A 14,904-nucleotide genomic window follows, 5' to 3' on the forward strand; every position below is an offset into this window, starting at 1 on the left:
ACTCTTATTTAAAAAAGTGAAGGGTTGTGGTTCTTATGCATGGTTCTATAAATGAGATATAGCCCTGAAAAGTTACATCATAAAATAACAATAACAAGAAAGGGCAATAACCGTTATGTAAGAAAGTATACGGTTATGGTTCTCGTGCATTGATAATTATACACCCATGAAGTTTCATGTTAAAATCTTGTATAGTATCTGAGATATAGCCCTAGTTACATCAAAGAAAAACAACAAAGCGCAATAACTCTTATTTCAGAAAGCGACGGGTTATGGTTCTTGTACATGGCACCTCTCCTCAGCAATATTTATACACCCATAAAGTTTCATGTTGAATACTTATATTGAGTTTCTGAGATAGAGCACTGACAAGTTTGTGAGTGACTGCACTGACAGACAGACAACGGTATGTTTAATTACATTTAGCGTACCCGGGGTAAATTAAAGTATACTTAAGAGTACACGGGGTACTTTAAAGCATTACCCGAGCTGAAGCGACAATTGCCAATCAAGCTTATTGACATATTAAATAAATGATGATAGTGGTAACTATTATTGTACGAAATATAATAAAATAGTTTTCCTGAATTGAGTGTACATGTGAATTAGCTAAAATAATGATAAAAACACCGATTGGGATTATATATTTCTGGAACTGAATTTGGTTCATAATAAGTTTTTAACTTTTTTAAGCTGAAATAATATATATATGTTATATAATCTGAAAATATTTTCTTCAATCAATGTTATATCTTTGTATTAAAAAAGTGCAACACTCATGACTGTAAATTAGGCATTACCATATTTCTTTACTACGTAATGCATGTACATCATCGATATATATAACATTTAAAACGAAAATCGTTTTAAAATTCAAATGTTTGCATTGTGTTAGAACTACTGTTTCGATATCTTTGTTGTGAACATTGTGTTTAGGTTCAACGTCCGAAAAAAAGATGTCCGAAAATAACTGCAAGCTGTCAAAACGCGAAATTAAGTTGAATTGAAACAACAATGCGTTAAATATTATTTTTCATCGATCTGACATTTTTCACGGCGACTGATCGGAGCAATATCACGGAGGTACTGTGAAATCGTCAGATCTCACGATCTGACAATATTGACGCTACACCGGTCTATTTCGTTTCCGTAGAGATAGCTAATGTCGTCCGTTTGTAAGCACAAATTTGATTGGCTGACGGGTTCAATGGTTTATTCTAAAAATAAATGCTGCTCGAGCAGCATATTGCTTCTCGAGCAGGAATTTTGCTGCTCGAGCAGCATTTAAATGCTGCTCGACCAGTAAATTGCTGCTCGAGCAGCAATATGCTGCTCGAGCAGCATTTAAATGCTGCTCGACCAGCATTTTTTTCTGCTCGAGCAGAAGTTAAAGTTTCGACCCCTTTGGTGCGCCATACACACCCTCATGGTGTAGCTCAGCAGCGTCTCGTCAGAGTGGTGATATTAAAATCGAACTTCTGCGGTAGCGCTTCTTGTTTAATGTTGTAAAATTGAATAATCTGTGTATTTAACATAAAAGTAATTATTAAAATGTTCGACTAACACTTATTCAAGAACAAATGCAGACTTTGTACTACGATACATATGCAATACAATATACACGCATATAGGGTAAATAAAACTTAGACATAAGTTAACAATTGTATTGTGGATGGTTTATAGATGATTATATATTTATATTGAACGATCGATAGTTGTGCAGAAACAAAACTTCTAATAAAAAGTTCCACAAATATACATGAATCAAATGAATAGGCTCTAGGGCTGAAGTAGAAAAAAACATGCATTTACCGGTATGTACACTGGTCCAGCATATATTGAGAATTATTTAAAGCAGAAAAATAATGAACGCAGCGGTTTCACAACAAAGAAGTCACTAACATCCACAAGAGCAAGATCCGTACCAGCAGGGGACCGTTTTACTAACAGAGTTACGCTAGCGTATGTCTACGATTTTCGTAATTCCTTGCGTACGTTTGAAATTTTTGCGCAAATGCGTTTTACTAAAAAATGCGTACGTAAGTTTTACGTAAGTTTTAACGCAACTTTACGAACAAAAAAAGCATGCGTAAGCATTCAGTATTTTCGTAAATATGGCCGCGTTATTTCCGAGAAGGAACGCTCGAAGGAGAAATCCAAGGATTTTTAGAGATCGACCAAACTAGCTAAATGTTCTGACAGAGCAAGAAATACAGCGAAAGTATAGACTGTCAAAAACACAAATCTACACAGTCCATGAATTAATTAAGGACGACATATCGCCGCAATGTAACAGAAGTCACCCATTGTCGTCAATGACGAAGGTAATATAGATTAACATATTTTGATTTTGTTGTATCATTTGAAATGACAACTTGTTAGAGTGACAGTTTGCCGCATTCAGAAAAGTACGTGTCAATAGCGCTTGCGTCCTTGACATTGTCAACTTTTTATAAATAATGCGTTTGCCCTTTTTGGAACTGATAACGCTATTAAAATACACAAGTATTCTTTTATTTTGTAACATCTATGATTCATTTTCGAGTGTTTCTGAGTTTGTAGAACGCAATATTAACTGGATACATTTTCGAGTGTTACTGAGTTTGTAGAACGCAATATTAACTGGATATGGGGAACTACATATGTATTACTGTGAAAAGGATTTTCATCCGAAATCTGTATCCAAATAGTGAATCTCATCCCCCTTTGTTTGGAAAACATTCTCTGACAAGTTACCTATGGAATATGCCAGAGTTTGGTATATAACCTTGTTGAAAAGATATTGATCTCTTTGATCAATTTTACAAAATGCAGTAAGGTTATTTTATCAGATAATGGCATGTTAATAATGTAGCTTGTTGTGGCATCCAACGAAGACGATTTCACAATGAAATGGAATTACTGCAGTATGGTTTGATTCTGTGTACAGCAATTGAATTGGTATTGTTCAGATATGTTTTTAAATATATTAAGTATAAAACCCTACTATATCCGTATAATCATACATTAATTGTATTGTCCAGCAATGTGATTTTGTCTTAGAGATAATTTAATTTGTTCATTTGAAGCATAAAAAAAATCTGACACTCATTGTCATTTCAAACCATAGTTTATTAAACTCATCCAGGAAATTCCTTAGTAACTCTTATTTTTTTCAAAGTATATCACTATCTGTTACAATTTTTCAGTTGCTGATAACACTTCAATTTCTAGCCAAATCTGAGTTCTACAGTGAAGGTGGCATGACTCACGGTGTCTCAAGAAGTTCAGTTTGTAAGAGTATTTGGCAGGTACAATAGTTGAACATATTTAAAATCAAAATTGCTTTTTCGACATGGAAAATATATATGTTTTGCAGTAACACATAGTTTAAAAATATGTTCTGCGTACTCAACAGCTCCCTTAACACTTCACACATTTTTGTGTCGCCTTTTATTATTAAGTAGATGCGACATAAATGGATCACTTCTCCATCGTCTTGTCTGTCCGTCCGTCTGTCATAAATTGTTTCCGGCGCATAACTAATAAAGTATTGAAGATATCAAATTACAACTTTTTACAGTGATACAGCTCAATGAGAGGAAGAGTAGTGACAAGGAACCATAACTCTGGGTGGTCCCATTTTTTAGTTATCACCCATCGTTTGAAAATATACTCATTAGGTGAAACATCCGACTCGCGGAGTTCTTGTTTTTAAATTTTATCTATTCCTCAGCTGTTTCATCTTGTTTTCCATGTTGCTATATATATTTTCACATAGTTTTATCGTAAACATGTGCTATATAACTTATGGTCTCATCAAGTCATTCATCAACATAGCTCATAACATGTTAAGTGTCAGACCAAATGAAATATTTATAAGTTATGTACATTTTATAGAGAATATTATTAGAGTTTCGGAAAGAGATTCAGTGAGGCTGATAAACATGTTTGTCTGAGATGTTAACAGAATGTATGATCAAATTTTAATTTGTACGACATTGTGGCTTAAAGGCCCTACAGATGCTTTGCATAAGTCAATCCGTTCACTGCTTTTAAACAATTAATATTTAAAAGGAACAATTTTTATTATGTAGCTAAATTAAGTGTAATGTCAATTGGTAAATAAATTACTGAACATTCCATCAAAGAGTTATCACTTTATGTTTTGTTAAAGGTGCTAAAAGCTTTAGACCGCCGCTTGAATACTGTGGTATTCCCTACATCAGAGAGAGAACTGGTCCAAGTGAAACAAAAATTTTTCGGTATAGCCGGAATTCCAAATGTGATTGGAGCAGTGGATTGCACACACATCGCCATGTTAGCCCCAAGGGAGAGAGAAGACATATATGTGTGTCGGAAAGGATACCATTCCATTAATGTACAAGCTGTTGTAGATGCAAACATGAGGGTACTCTTTTTCTCTTTGTATAAGTTTGTGAAAGAACTGACAAAAAAGCATATCTAATGATTATCTCCAAAGGTGGAGGGATAATGCTTTGGTGTTGTCTGTCTGTTCTACTGTTTATCTGTCTGTATCACTTTTCTGACAGGAGATGTTTCTCAGTAACTATTTTGTGGAATAACATGAAACTTAAAATAAATGTTTCACTTTTGTAAATTATTTGAATTATAATGCATATAATATCATGTCAAGAGACGAAACAAATTTTAAATCTTAAGTGAGATTATAAAGCAACGCAACAATTTATTTTTGTTAATCCTTTACTCTGCTAATCTCTGCTCATTCGAACACAACACTACAGTGTACATACCCTTTATGATTCATGTTTTCTGATTTTATGCGTTTGAAAAGAAAAGCTGAAAACTTTTTTTGTAGATTCACTAACATTGTGGCAAAGTGGCCGGGATCCACACATGACAGTGTAATCTTTGACAACTGTAGCTTGAAGGACTGGCTGGTGGATGGAAGCAAAGGATGGCTACTAGGAGACTCCGGCTATGGACTGAAACCATATCTTCTTACTCCAAAGGTAATTTTTCATCATCATTGACAAACCATTAATGTACATAAACATGTATGTTAAAGAGCCACAGGATATTTGTTGCATTCTGTGCATTATCGATTTTAATTCACGAGTGATCATAGAAAATAATATTTTCACGAGTGAATTAAAATCGATATTTAACCGAATCCAATAAATTTTCCTTTTATTTAATGCTTTTGATTACAGTTTATATACATTGTTAAAGAGTTAAACTAAAGAATTTTGCTGGGATAATGACGTCATTTCGTCAAAAAAGTAAACAGTGAAAATTATCGATAATTTTCAGTTAATTTTCACTGTTTTAAACAGTGAAACAATCAGTTTTAATTCACTGATATTTCTCTATAAACCACCGGAAAGCATAAAATAAAGTACTTATGGTAATTGTTTAGTTAGATAATCTTGTATAAAGATTGTTAATAATCATGATATAAAATGTATTTATGAGAGTGAGCAATAATACAATGTACTTTTGTGTACAAACATTCCTTTTGTTGAAAAAAACAATTTCTCTTATTTCCTATTCAACGGTGATTCATATCGTATTTACCAGTCCAGTAATGTTCAATGTTTTTCAATAACCTTTTTAGCTCGACTATATCTATATATACATTGTTTTTTTTTAATATGCTGGTAGCTGAATCCAATGAGCAGAGCTGAGATCGCGTTCAACTTGGCCCACAGTCGTTCGAGGATGGTAGTAGAGAGGGCGTTTGGACTGTTGAAGTCACGTTTTAGGTTATTAATGTTATAACAAATAGATTTGATTTTTAGCTCCACTGGCCAAAGGCCAGCGGGGCTTATGTCATGGTCCTTTGTCCGTTGTGCGTGTGTCCGTGCGTTTACTTTTCCTTTAAACATCTTCTCCTAAACTACTGGTCCAATTCTGATGAAATTTCTCAGGAATGTTCCTGGGGTGAACCTCTTTCAAATTTGTTCAAATTATGCCCCTGGGGTCAAATTTGACCCTGCCCTGGGGGGTCACAAAATTGAACATATGCTTAAATAAGGCCTATTTTGTGAAAACTTCAAAAATTTTCTTGTTCATAACCATCCGGCCTAGGGCTATCAAATTTGGTATGTAGTGACATCTAATAGTCCTCTACCAAATTTGTTCAAATTTTATCCCTGGGGTCAATTTAACTTGTTTTGCAACTCTTTCTGATGAAACTGTAAGAGAAAGTACATTGTACTTTACTGTACTTTATATCTCCAATGAAAGCAGGCCAATAATGACATAATGGTATATCTACGTGTTTTCTTCCAGTTAATATATAGTATGGTATATTTGTTGTAGGTGTCTTCACAAAACTGGAGGCTATCTACAATTTTCGCCTCAGAAGATAGCTCTGGTTGTGACTGTATGTGCCAAGCTGCACAATCTGTGTCTGAGTGATGGTTTCCTTGACATTGATGACATTGACGTAGAAGATGATGATGACAATGTACAACTGCCACTGGAAAACCCTGACCTGAATGCGTTGCGTGCACGGGCCTTACTGATTGAGAGATTTCACTAAAAAAGGATTCTATATTAATTTAATATAGAATACCTTTTTCAGGGAAATCGCTCAATCAGTAATGAATTGATTCTCAATAGCATACTGAACTGTTTAATGTATTGTTTTGTTCATTTCACTACTAGAGTATTGTTTTATTACTATGTGATACTAGGTGATATTTAGTGTTAAAATATAAGAAGTAGTTCTAACAATGACACAATATTTTTTGATAAATTGCAGAGAATTGTAATAACCTTATTAATTTCACACCATATTTAGTACATTTCATTTATAGCAATTTGCTGCTAAAATTGTCATTTGATTTATAATATGAATGTTAATAAATGTTTAAAGCCACACACCTTGAAATGAAGTACATGTTAATAAATACATATAGATGCAATTTCAAAATGTGCAAAATTGTCATAAAATCTCTAGCCTTGTTAGCAAGTTATTTATTGTTTTTTTTAATTTAAAAACCAAAAGTAGGATTTCTATACATATACATACATTTCGACAAACGCAATTATTTTTAAGTTTTAAAGCGCAAAAGAGACAGATGTCTACCTTGTAACCACCAGATATATTCTTATTGGCATAGATCAAATATGTTTCTCATTTATCCTTAAACTTACTATGCCATGTATTTCATTTCAAGGTGTGTGGCTTTAAACAATGATTATTTATTGTTCATTAAGAGGAAATGAAAACAGTTTTGCAAGAAGTTCTCTGGTTCTTCTTTGCTCTAATAAAATTGCATCGAGTGTGTCATTTTGCTGTCTCAAAAGTTGCAAGACATCTTCATGGTCATCTGAAAAAAAAGGCTTATTTTTAGTAATAGAAAGAAATTCAGGCAAAATGGACTTTAACAAAGGTAGGAATAGGTAACGACTCGCCCCATTAACAACTCGCCTCATAACGACTCGCCCATTGTTAATTGGGCTAGTCGTTACAATACCAATAGAAAAACAACATGACTGCGAAATTTAAATAAATTAACATAATTCAACAGTTTATTTCTTGAAATATTACCATCTTCACTTGTCTTCCGCCTTTTGTTTTTCGTGCTTGGACTCCTGTAATAATTCAAATTAACATACATTGAAATAATTTGTTAGACGATTGTTATAATAATTGGAATAAAACAAGGGCTGTTTGTAAAACACACATGCCCCCAAAATGGACTGTCAATTGTAGTTGTTTCAGGTCACTGTGACCTTGAACTTTGACCTAGAGTCCTGAAAATCAATAGGGGTCATCTGTCGGTCATGACCAACGTCACCATGAACTTTCCTGATCCTAACCCTTAGCATTCGTGAGTTATCATCCGGAAACCATTTTACTGTTTCAAGTCACTGTGACCTTGACCTTTGACCTAGAGTACTGAAAATCAATAGGGGTCATCTGTCAGTCATGACCAATGTCCCTATGAACTTTCCTGATCCCAGGCTTAAGCGTTCTTCAGTTATCATCCGGAAACCATTTACTGCTTTAAGTCACTGTGACCTTGAACTTTGACCTAGTGACCTGAAAATCAATATGGGTCATCTGCCAATCATGATCAATGTACATATGAAGTTTCATGATCCTAGGCGTAAGCGTTCTTGAGTTATCATCCGGAAACCACTTGGTGGACGGACGGTCCGACGGAACATGTGCAAAACAATATACCCCCTCGTCTTCGAAGTAGGGCATAAAACACACCTTATGTTGATTGGCAATAATTACATTTTTATTACAGGGATTGTGTGGATATTAATAATATGTATTATACTGTTGAAATGTATTCCAAATTAATTGGTTATCTTGTTTCAGTTTAACATTACTGAATGTATCGTATTTATACTAATAGCATATTTTTGTAGTGTTTTGTCACATTATTTATATGTTTTAGATGCTTTGCTGAATACACACTGTTGTTAACAAATAGATGAAATAAAAAGAATTTGTTATAACGCACTGCACATACATTTTTGTTTTTTGGTTTGGAGTTGCGACTCCTCCTACCACCTGGGGTTCTAAAGCTACAGTGGGCTCCACACACATCGTACTGCATGATTGACCATGTTGCTCTGCAATCATCGGCTGTTGTGTTCCTGTCATTATTGAAAACAGACAAAATGTTTCTTCAACTCAAGTGCCTTTCAAAACAATGAAGATTAGAAGCACAAGTACATTTAGCGTTAGCAGCGGGGATAGCAGTAATTTTTACTGTTTTTGCGAAAACAGTACTGTTTTCGTTATCTAGTCATACCGGCAGCGGGGTGTCATTAACTGTCACAACGGCGACTGTTTTAGTGGAACGGTATGGTAAATAATATAGCTAATGACAGTAAGTAAAGATAACTTTTTTATTTGATCATTGCAATAAGGTATGTTACTCACGTTGCACAGCAAACGTGTCCACACCACCGAACCTCACAATCGACTCTTCGCCAATAACCTCTATCATCTATAAGAAATTAGATCTAACTGTACGGTAATCAACAATATAATTTGCATCAAACTTAGGCCTAAAGAAGTTGTATGTTTCCGCTAACCCGACAGACACGAACTTTTTTACCGACCCTTAACTTGTTTTGCCATTTGAAGTCAAGTTTACAGACAAAAAATCAGTTTTTGGTTACATTTGTTAAACTGGAATATTTTATCGATATAATAATTGTGCCATCTTAGAATTATATTAAATGATGTTTGCATTGATGTTTTGAACACTTTTGTCAATGGACTTACCTTGTTAGTGGAACACAACGTGTAAAAGTCAAACAAAAGTTCAATGAAAGTTACGAAAACCTACTTTTTTTATTTTTGGTGATGTTAGCGGAAGTAAAACACAACTTTTTTACGCGTTCAAAAGAGTACAAAACACTTTAATTCTAAATTATATGAAAAGACACTTATGAACCCTATTAATTAATCAAGCAAGTATTTTTTAGATTTCTACGGTAGGAGTATTATTGATTTGACTTTAATGATACACTGCATTACATAATTAATTTCATCACAGCTATCAGTCAGATACAGTAATTTACATTTGATATCATTGGTTATGAATAAAAAAACAATATTCTAAGGTCACTCATCAAATGGAGATATGCTTTGATATAGCTTTCTCTTGGAATAGTCGTGAATACAAATGCATTTACTTTCTCCTCCCACTTCTCCAGTGTGATTGCTGGCCCCCCTCCAGTTTGTTTCATTGATAGGCGCCGTTGTCTTTCTTTCTTTCTCAGTTTTGTTTTCGTGTCGGAAATCTTTTTCCGGATCTCTTCCACTGTTCTTTCTTCTGCTCCCAGTGCGTTTATTCTGCATGAGATTATGTTTACATACGTCTAGCATGTTTAGTGACATTTTAATAAGCTATATCCTTATTTAACAAGAAGCCGTCGGAGACGGGTTATGATCCCCAAAGTTTTTTTGTCACAATATTGCACTATATATTCAGATAAAAGGAAACGTCTAGTAGTTGGGGGGACAAGAATTGCACTATATGTACAGTTAATGGAAAATTTCAAACGGCCATATCTCTGTGAAAAATCATCCGACCAGAACCGGCTGATAATATGCACATCTCCTCTTGGTAGTGAAGCTTCCCATAAAGTTTAATTGAATTCCGGTCATTAATTGCTGAGAAATAGCCCGGACAAAAATTGTGCACGGACGGACGGACACACGCACGGACAAACGAAGCGGCGACTATATGCTCCCCCCCCCAAAAAAAAAAAAATGGGGGGGAGCATAATAAATTATTATGGTGTTTTTGAGCGTTTAAACTACAGTAAGCACATGTCACGTTGTGTTTTTTTCTAATCTAAAATTGTGTTCATTGTTATGTTTCAAAGAAAATATAATAGTGCGCTAGATGATACTCACTGTTCTGCATTTTTTTCCCACGCAAGATCCTTATCTTTTCCAGACAACGTCGATGAAAAATTGCCGTTTATCAACGCATGCTGCTCGATGTAAGCAGCTGCTAACACCTCCGTTTCTATTTTGGTCCAATTCAATTTCCTTTTTTCTCTTTTCTTCTCATTAAGCGTTACCGCATCCATTGTGACAAGTTACAACTTAAACAAGTGCAGACGACACTAGGTGACAACACACTTACGAAAGCAGATGGGTTACATAAAACAACAAAGTAAAAATAGTATAGTTTAACCGTCAGAGTTGTTGTTGTTTGTTTACATGTCACCTCCAAGTTGGAGAGTTACGATCATTTTTTTCACTTACGTACGATGTCAAACTTACGCAATGTTAGTAAAACGCACTTACGAAATGCGTACGTTATTCGTAACTTGTCAACTTACGCCAATACTTACGCAAAACTTAAGTATTGTTAGTAAAACGGTACCCAGCTCCTCGCACAATTATCTCATCCACCACATCCGGAATCTAAAAAAAGAAATATACATTATTGTTGTGAACATAAACGTGGAAGCCGAGTCCTAAACTTTTGCAATGAACAATTTAGAATAGGTTTATAAGACACTTTTCATTTTCTACTGGATATATATACATTTCATCATAATTGAGCTGACGTTGTACAGTTTTAAGCCTATTTCATAGTTGTTGTTCATACTTCTTGGTTAATCATCACACATGGTTGAATAGTCAAAATGTGCTATCATACCACAGACTGCCAAGGACCTTAACCAACAGTGGTCGAATTTTTATTTCAGCGATTGTATTCGCGTGCTTATTTCAATAGGGTTATTCAAATAAGAGAAACATACATCGACATATTGAAGATCATCGTGGTAATCAGAAGTAAGGGTAAGCCTCCAGTTTCTCTACGCCATCTGTCTTGCTTCTGATGTTGAGCGTCAGGTCGACTCTTTTGGAGTAGATCAGTCTGGCGAACTCCGTCAGAGCGTGAAGGCCAACGCTAGTATCCTGAAATTTATATTGAGGTTTTGTTTATGATTATAAATGTCTTAGCACAAAATTGCCCATAAAAAAGTAAAATGCCAGTAAAAGCGGATTGTACCAAGATTTTACCTTTTGGTAATGTTAACGTAGTCATCACACCATCATACCTGCATTAGAAAGATGTGAACAGATGTAAAACATGTTAGTTTATTTGGTACTGTTGATAAAACAAACACGCGTAGTATCACGATGCCATTTTCCATGGCGTCATGAGCTTGTTTAGTGCTGTTCTCAGCGATTGGCTTTTGTTTACTTACGACCAAAACAATAAAGAAACTGATATGATAAATAGTATAAGTGTTAAATACACACAGGTTTGGTTGGTCGGCACGAAGACCTGAACAGCACGTCAATGCTCTTGGTTTGTTTTCTAATCCTCGCTAAATACAATTACAAGTATTCAACACTATCCTAGTAGCCTTTATAGACACATATCGCCTATGTATAATTTAGAAGGTATCAAAGTATTGTGATCCATAAACAATTTTAATTACTTGGGTTGAAAATCCGTCGAAAGCATTGCGTTGTTTCACAAGCTATAGCAAGACAAGCAGACCGTTAGCCCTGTCGTTCTTGACGCTGTATGTTAGGAGGACGTAAGCGGTCGTCTCTGTGGTCAGGGAGCTGAACAGGTCATTCTTCCAGTACTTGCTGTTGCCTGAAATAGTTGGTAGTGGGTGTCTTTGAATGTTTAAAGTGTACACATCAATAAGAAACAATAAAAGCATATTCATAGCGTGTCCTAACCGGACGATGGCGACACGTGCTTCTGCCAATAATATTTAATATACTGAGCATGCTACTGTCAAAACTTGCGGATCGTGATATTTATAACAATGTCTATTTGTTTGTTGTTTTTTCATTAGAATATGTTGATGGCTGTGTACTTGATGTAAGTATAACCTGATTAATAGCAGATCCTGCAATTCGGAACAGATCAATTAAAATGTCTACATTTTGCAAATAGAAACAATCATTACATTCCTCTATGTAATTAAGACAGTGCACTGGCAACACTACATTGCATATAAAACATATGCTAACAATGTGTAGTTTTGTTGTTGTTTGTTCACATATATGTCTTTTGGCGTTGCAGTAAATGCGGTCCAAAGCGACAACGATCAGTCACAATTTATTTAAGAACGTAAAGAGATACAAATGTGAAATTTCACGTGAATGCATTCAAAATCTCAAATTTATTCGAATTATTGCTATTTATGGTCAATAATCAACTCTTTGTCATTGTGGTGGGGTGTTTACTTACTAACTCAAGCTAATACCCTCTAGGCTAATTGAGGTATTTTTCACACGCATCATAAATCCACATCGATGTTTATTCACTTATATTTAAGTAACGCTGCATCGGACATATATTATTGAATATGGTGTACCCTCTATGGTTAAATTGGGACTGGATTCCAGTTGTGTAAGTATTGTGTTTGGCTTGGCCACGTTGTTTTTCACTAAAGCATAAGCGCAGATTGCTCTTTCGTAGTCTGTAGTCTAATCGGAATTCTTCCCACAAGGAACGATGTCGCCGAACTGATAGATGCAATTAAACTTGCAATTGTTGAAGGGTCATATAACATAATACATGTCTATTAATATATGCATACTTAAATGTTTATGTTTATACAAGTTTAGATACACAATTTTTCATTCGCCTTTCTTTTTTCATCATTGCATCATTCTATAATAATTAAACTGAGCAAAAAGACGTAAAATAGACCTAGACCAATAATCATATTGAAGTGTCGTCAGTGAAAAAGCTAAATTTAAATGTAATGCACTTTTTGTTTATCTTAAGAATATATGTGTAAAGCATATCATCATTTTCCATAATTTACCATAGCCAAATTGGAAATACATAGAAAAGGGTCACCGTTTTGCATGTCCAAAATTGACGTCAAGTTGTAAGAAATAAAGAAACAAAACAAGAATCCAACGGCTAATATTTTACCAACTAAGCATTAAATCATCATGATAGTTAATTCAATCATTAATTTACAGACATCGATTTTAGAAAAAAAGGTTTATAATGTTGTGAATTAATTTATTTTTTAAGCGAACATTCTTTATATCATTTCGTAAAGTATAATCAAATAAATCATGGGCACTTCCTACCGTAAGAATATCCGCGGTTTTAACTTCATTCAATGCAATCAATATGACGCTTGAGCTGGAACCTCCCTGCACACTGGGATTGGCAAGTGTTCCTGCGGTGACAAAGTTGCCGCTCGTCGTTTGCTGGTTGATGATGTACTTGACGGCAAGATCAACGACTTTGGAATCGATCGTGATCATGTCCAGCTGAGCGGCTTGGGCAAAAATCCTCACAACAAATGATGTCAACTTAGAGAGAGTTCGATAACCGAATCATGTGATTGATAGTTTTCAAAATTATCAGCTTTGAATTGAGCTGGTATTGGTATAATTTAAGGGCACAATGTGTTAATGTGGTAACTGCACAGTCACAGTTTTATAGAAGGCGTGCTTAATTATCATGTAACGGAAATCAAACAACCAAATGCTTTATAAGACATAGAAAAAGAATCTGGTTAGACACACAATTCAAACGTCAAATTGCTAAAAAAGCAATAACCTGTATATGTTGTCAAACGTAGTCTGCATATCTGTATGGTGATATTAATAAGAATATATGATTTATAGATTTATATTAGATGGAGTTAAAACAGTATTGCAACCAAATCATGTATAACTATACAACGTAAACTATTTTGCGAATGTGAATTCAACTATGTTCTCCAATGTTTGATTTTCATTGATTATATATTGAAAAGTTTTTTGTGGATTTTTAATTTTATTTAGTTATTTTTACTGTATTCATAATATTGATTCCAAGCATGATAAATAAGAGGTATATATTCGGAAAGTACATTTAATAATAAAATGACTAAATTTTGCAAGTAATAAGTTTTGTTATGACATCCGTGCAAGCGAATTGTGATTATTTATATGTTGATTGGTGGGGGGTTTTATAAGACGTTTTCTAAATCATTCTTTCATATGACGGCTTTCAGATAACTTACTTCAACTTTTCCTGAGTAAGTTGGTGTACTAGTACATATTTCACATACTAATGTGAGCAACTGACAGCTGCCCTTTTGAAATAAGAGCTGGGGAAATTATATCCGCAGAAATAGTTATTGACATATTGTATAATCAGGTAAAAAATCAAACCGTACGTTCTTGAATGTGTTATTTAAATGTCATATATAACAATAAGCTAACTATAATCTTGAATTAAAGTGTTTATTTTTTAGACTTAAGTTTATACTGTTTAAAAGTTGCACCATACGTGTCTAAACATTGAACACTTAAATGTTAGTTAACTTTGAACTTTAATGTTTTATGTCATTTTGTAAACTCGTGTGCATGAAAACAAAATCATAATTGGTTTTGTGAGCGTTGAACACACAGCGTGAAACAAATTAAATTTGACAGTTCAACCAAGTAACCTTATG

At 34.4% G+C, this 14,904-nt stretch overlaps 2 protein-coding genes across 5 annotated transcripts; one reads left to right on the forward strand and one right to left on the reverse strand.

Moving 5' to 3' along the window:
* The first annotated feature begins 2,204 nt into the window (after positions 1-2,204).
* On the forward strand, positions 2,205-6,853 carry LOC127879475 (putative nuclease HARBI1). Of its 4 annotated transcripts, none has more exons than XM_052426324.1 (6): positions 2,205-2,324; positions 3,189-3,290; positions 4,157-4,360; positions 4,820-4,973; positions 5,626-5,726; positions 6,286-6,853. In XM_052426324.1, the coding sequence occupies exons 3-6, from the start codon at positions 4,329-4,331 to the stop codon at positions 6,506-6,508; spliced, it is 510 nt and encodes a 169-aa protein (XP_052282284.1). In that variant the 5' UTR covers positions 2,205-2,324; positions 3,189-3,290; positions 4,157-4,328; the 3' UTR covers positions 6,509-6,853. The 4 variants fall into 4 exon arrangements, with proteins under 4 accessions (XP_052282284.1, XP_052282286.1, XP_052282285.1 ...); XM_052426326.1 differs by lacking the exon at positions 2,205-2,324 and adding an exon at positions 2,464-2,505; XM_052426325.1 differs by lacking the exon at positions 2,205-2,324 and adding an exon at positions 2,747-2,940.
* LOC127878457 (uncharacterized) lies at positions 6,836-10,842 on the reverse strand. Its single transcript, XM_052424982.1, has 6 exons — positions 10,364-10,842; positions 9,637-9,796; positions 8,876-8,942; positions 8,460-8,586; positions 7,523-7,566; positions 6,836-7,301 (listed from the first exon to the last, which is right to left on the reverse strand). The coding sequence occupies exons 1-6, from the start codon at positions 10,540-10,542 to the stop codon at positions 7,174-7,176; spliced, it is 705 nt and encodes a 234-aa protein (XP_052280942.1). The 5' UTR covers positions 10,543-10,842; the 3' UTR covers positions 6,836-7,173.
* Positions 10,843-14,904: the final 4,062 nt, after the last annotated feature.

Source organism: Dreissena polymorpha, chromosome 4 (genome assembly GCF_020536995.1).
Source record: "Dreissena polymorpha isolate Duluth1 chromosome 4, UMN_Dpol_1.0, whole genome shotgun sequence".
NCBI classification, from domain to species: Eukaryota; Metazoa; Mollusca; class Bivalvia; order Myida; family Dreissenidae; genus Dreissena; species Dreissena polymorpha.

Coding starts and splice junctions, on each gene's coding strand:
- LOC127878457 (XM_052424982.1), bottom strand. CDS start 10,542: ATGGATGCGGTAACGCTTAATGAGAAGAAAAGAGAAAAAAGGAAATTG. Junction 8,943..9,636: donor TGGAGAAGTGGGAGGAGAAA/GTAAATGCATTT, acceptor AATTTCTTATAG/ATGATAGAGGTTATTGGCGA. Junction 7,302..7,522: donor GCGGAAGACAAGTGAAGATG/GTAATATTTCAA, acceptor CTTTTTTTTCAG/ATGACCATGAAGATGTCTTG.
- LOC127879475 (XM_052426323.1), top strand. CDS start 4,767: ATGTTTTCTGATTTTATGCGTTTGAAAAGAAAAGCTGAAAACTTTTTT. Junction 4,974..5,625: donor CATATCTTCTTACTCCAAAG/GTAATTTTTCAT, acceptor ATATGCTGGTAG/CTGAATCCAATGAGCAGAGC. Junction 5,727..6,285: donor CTGTTGAAGTCACGTTTTAG/GTTATTAATGTT, acceptor TATTTGTTGTAG/GTGTCTTCACAAAACTGGAG.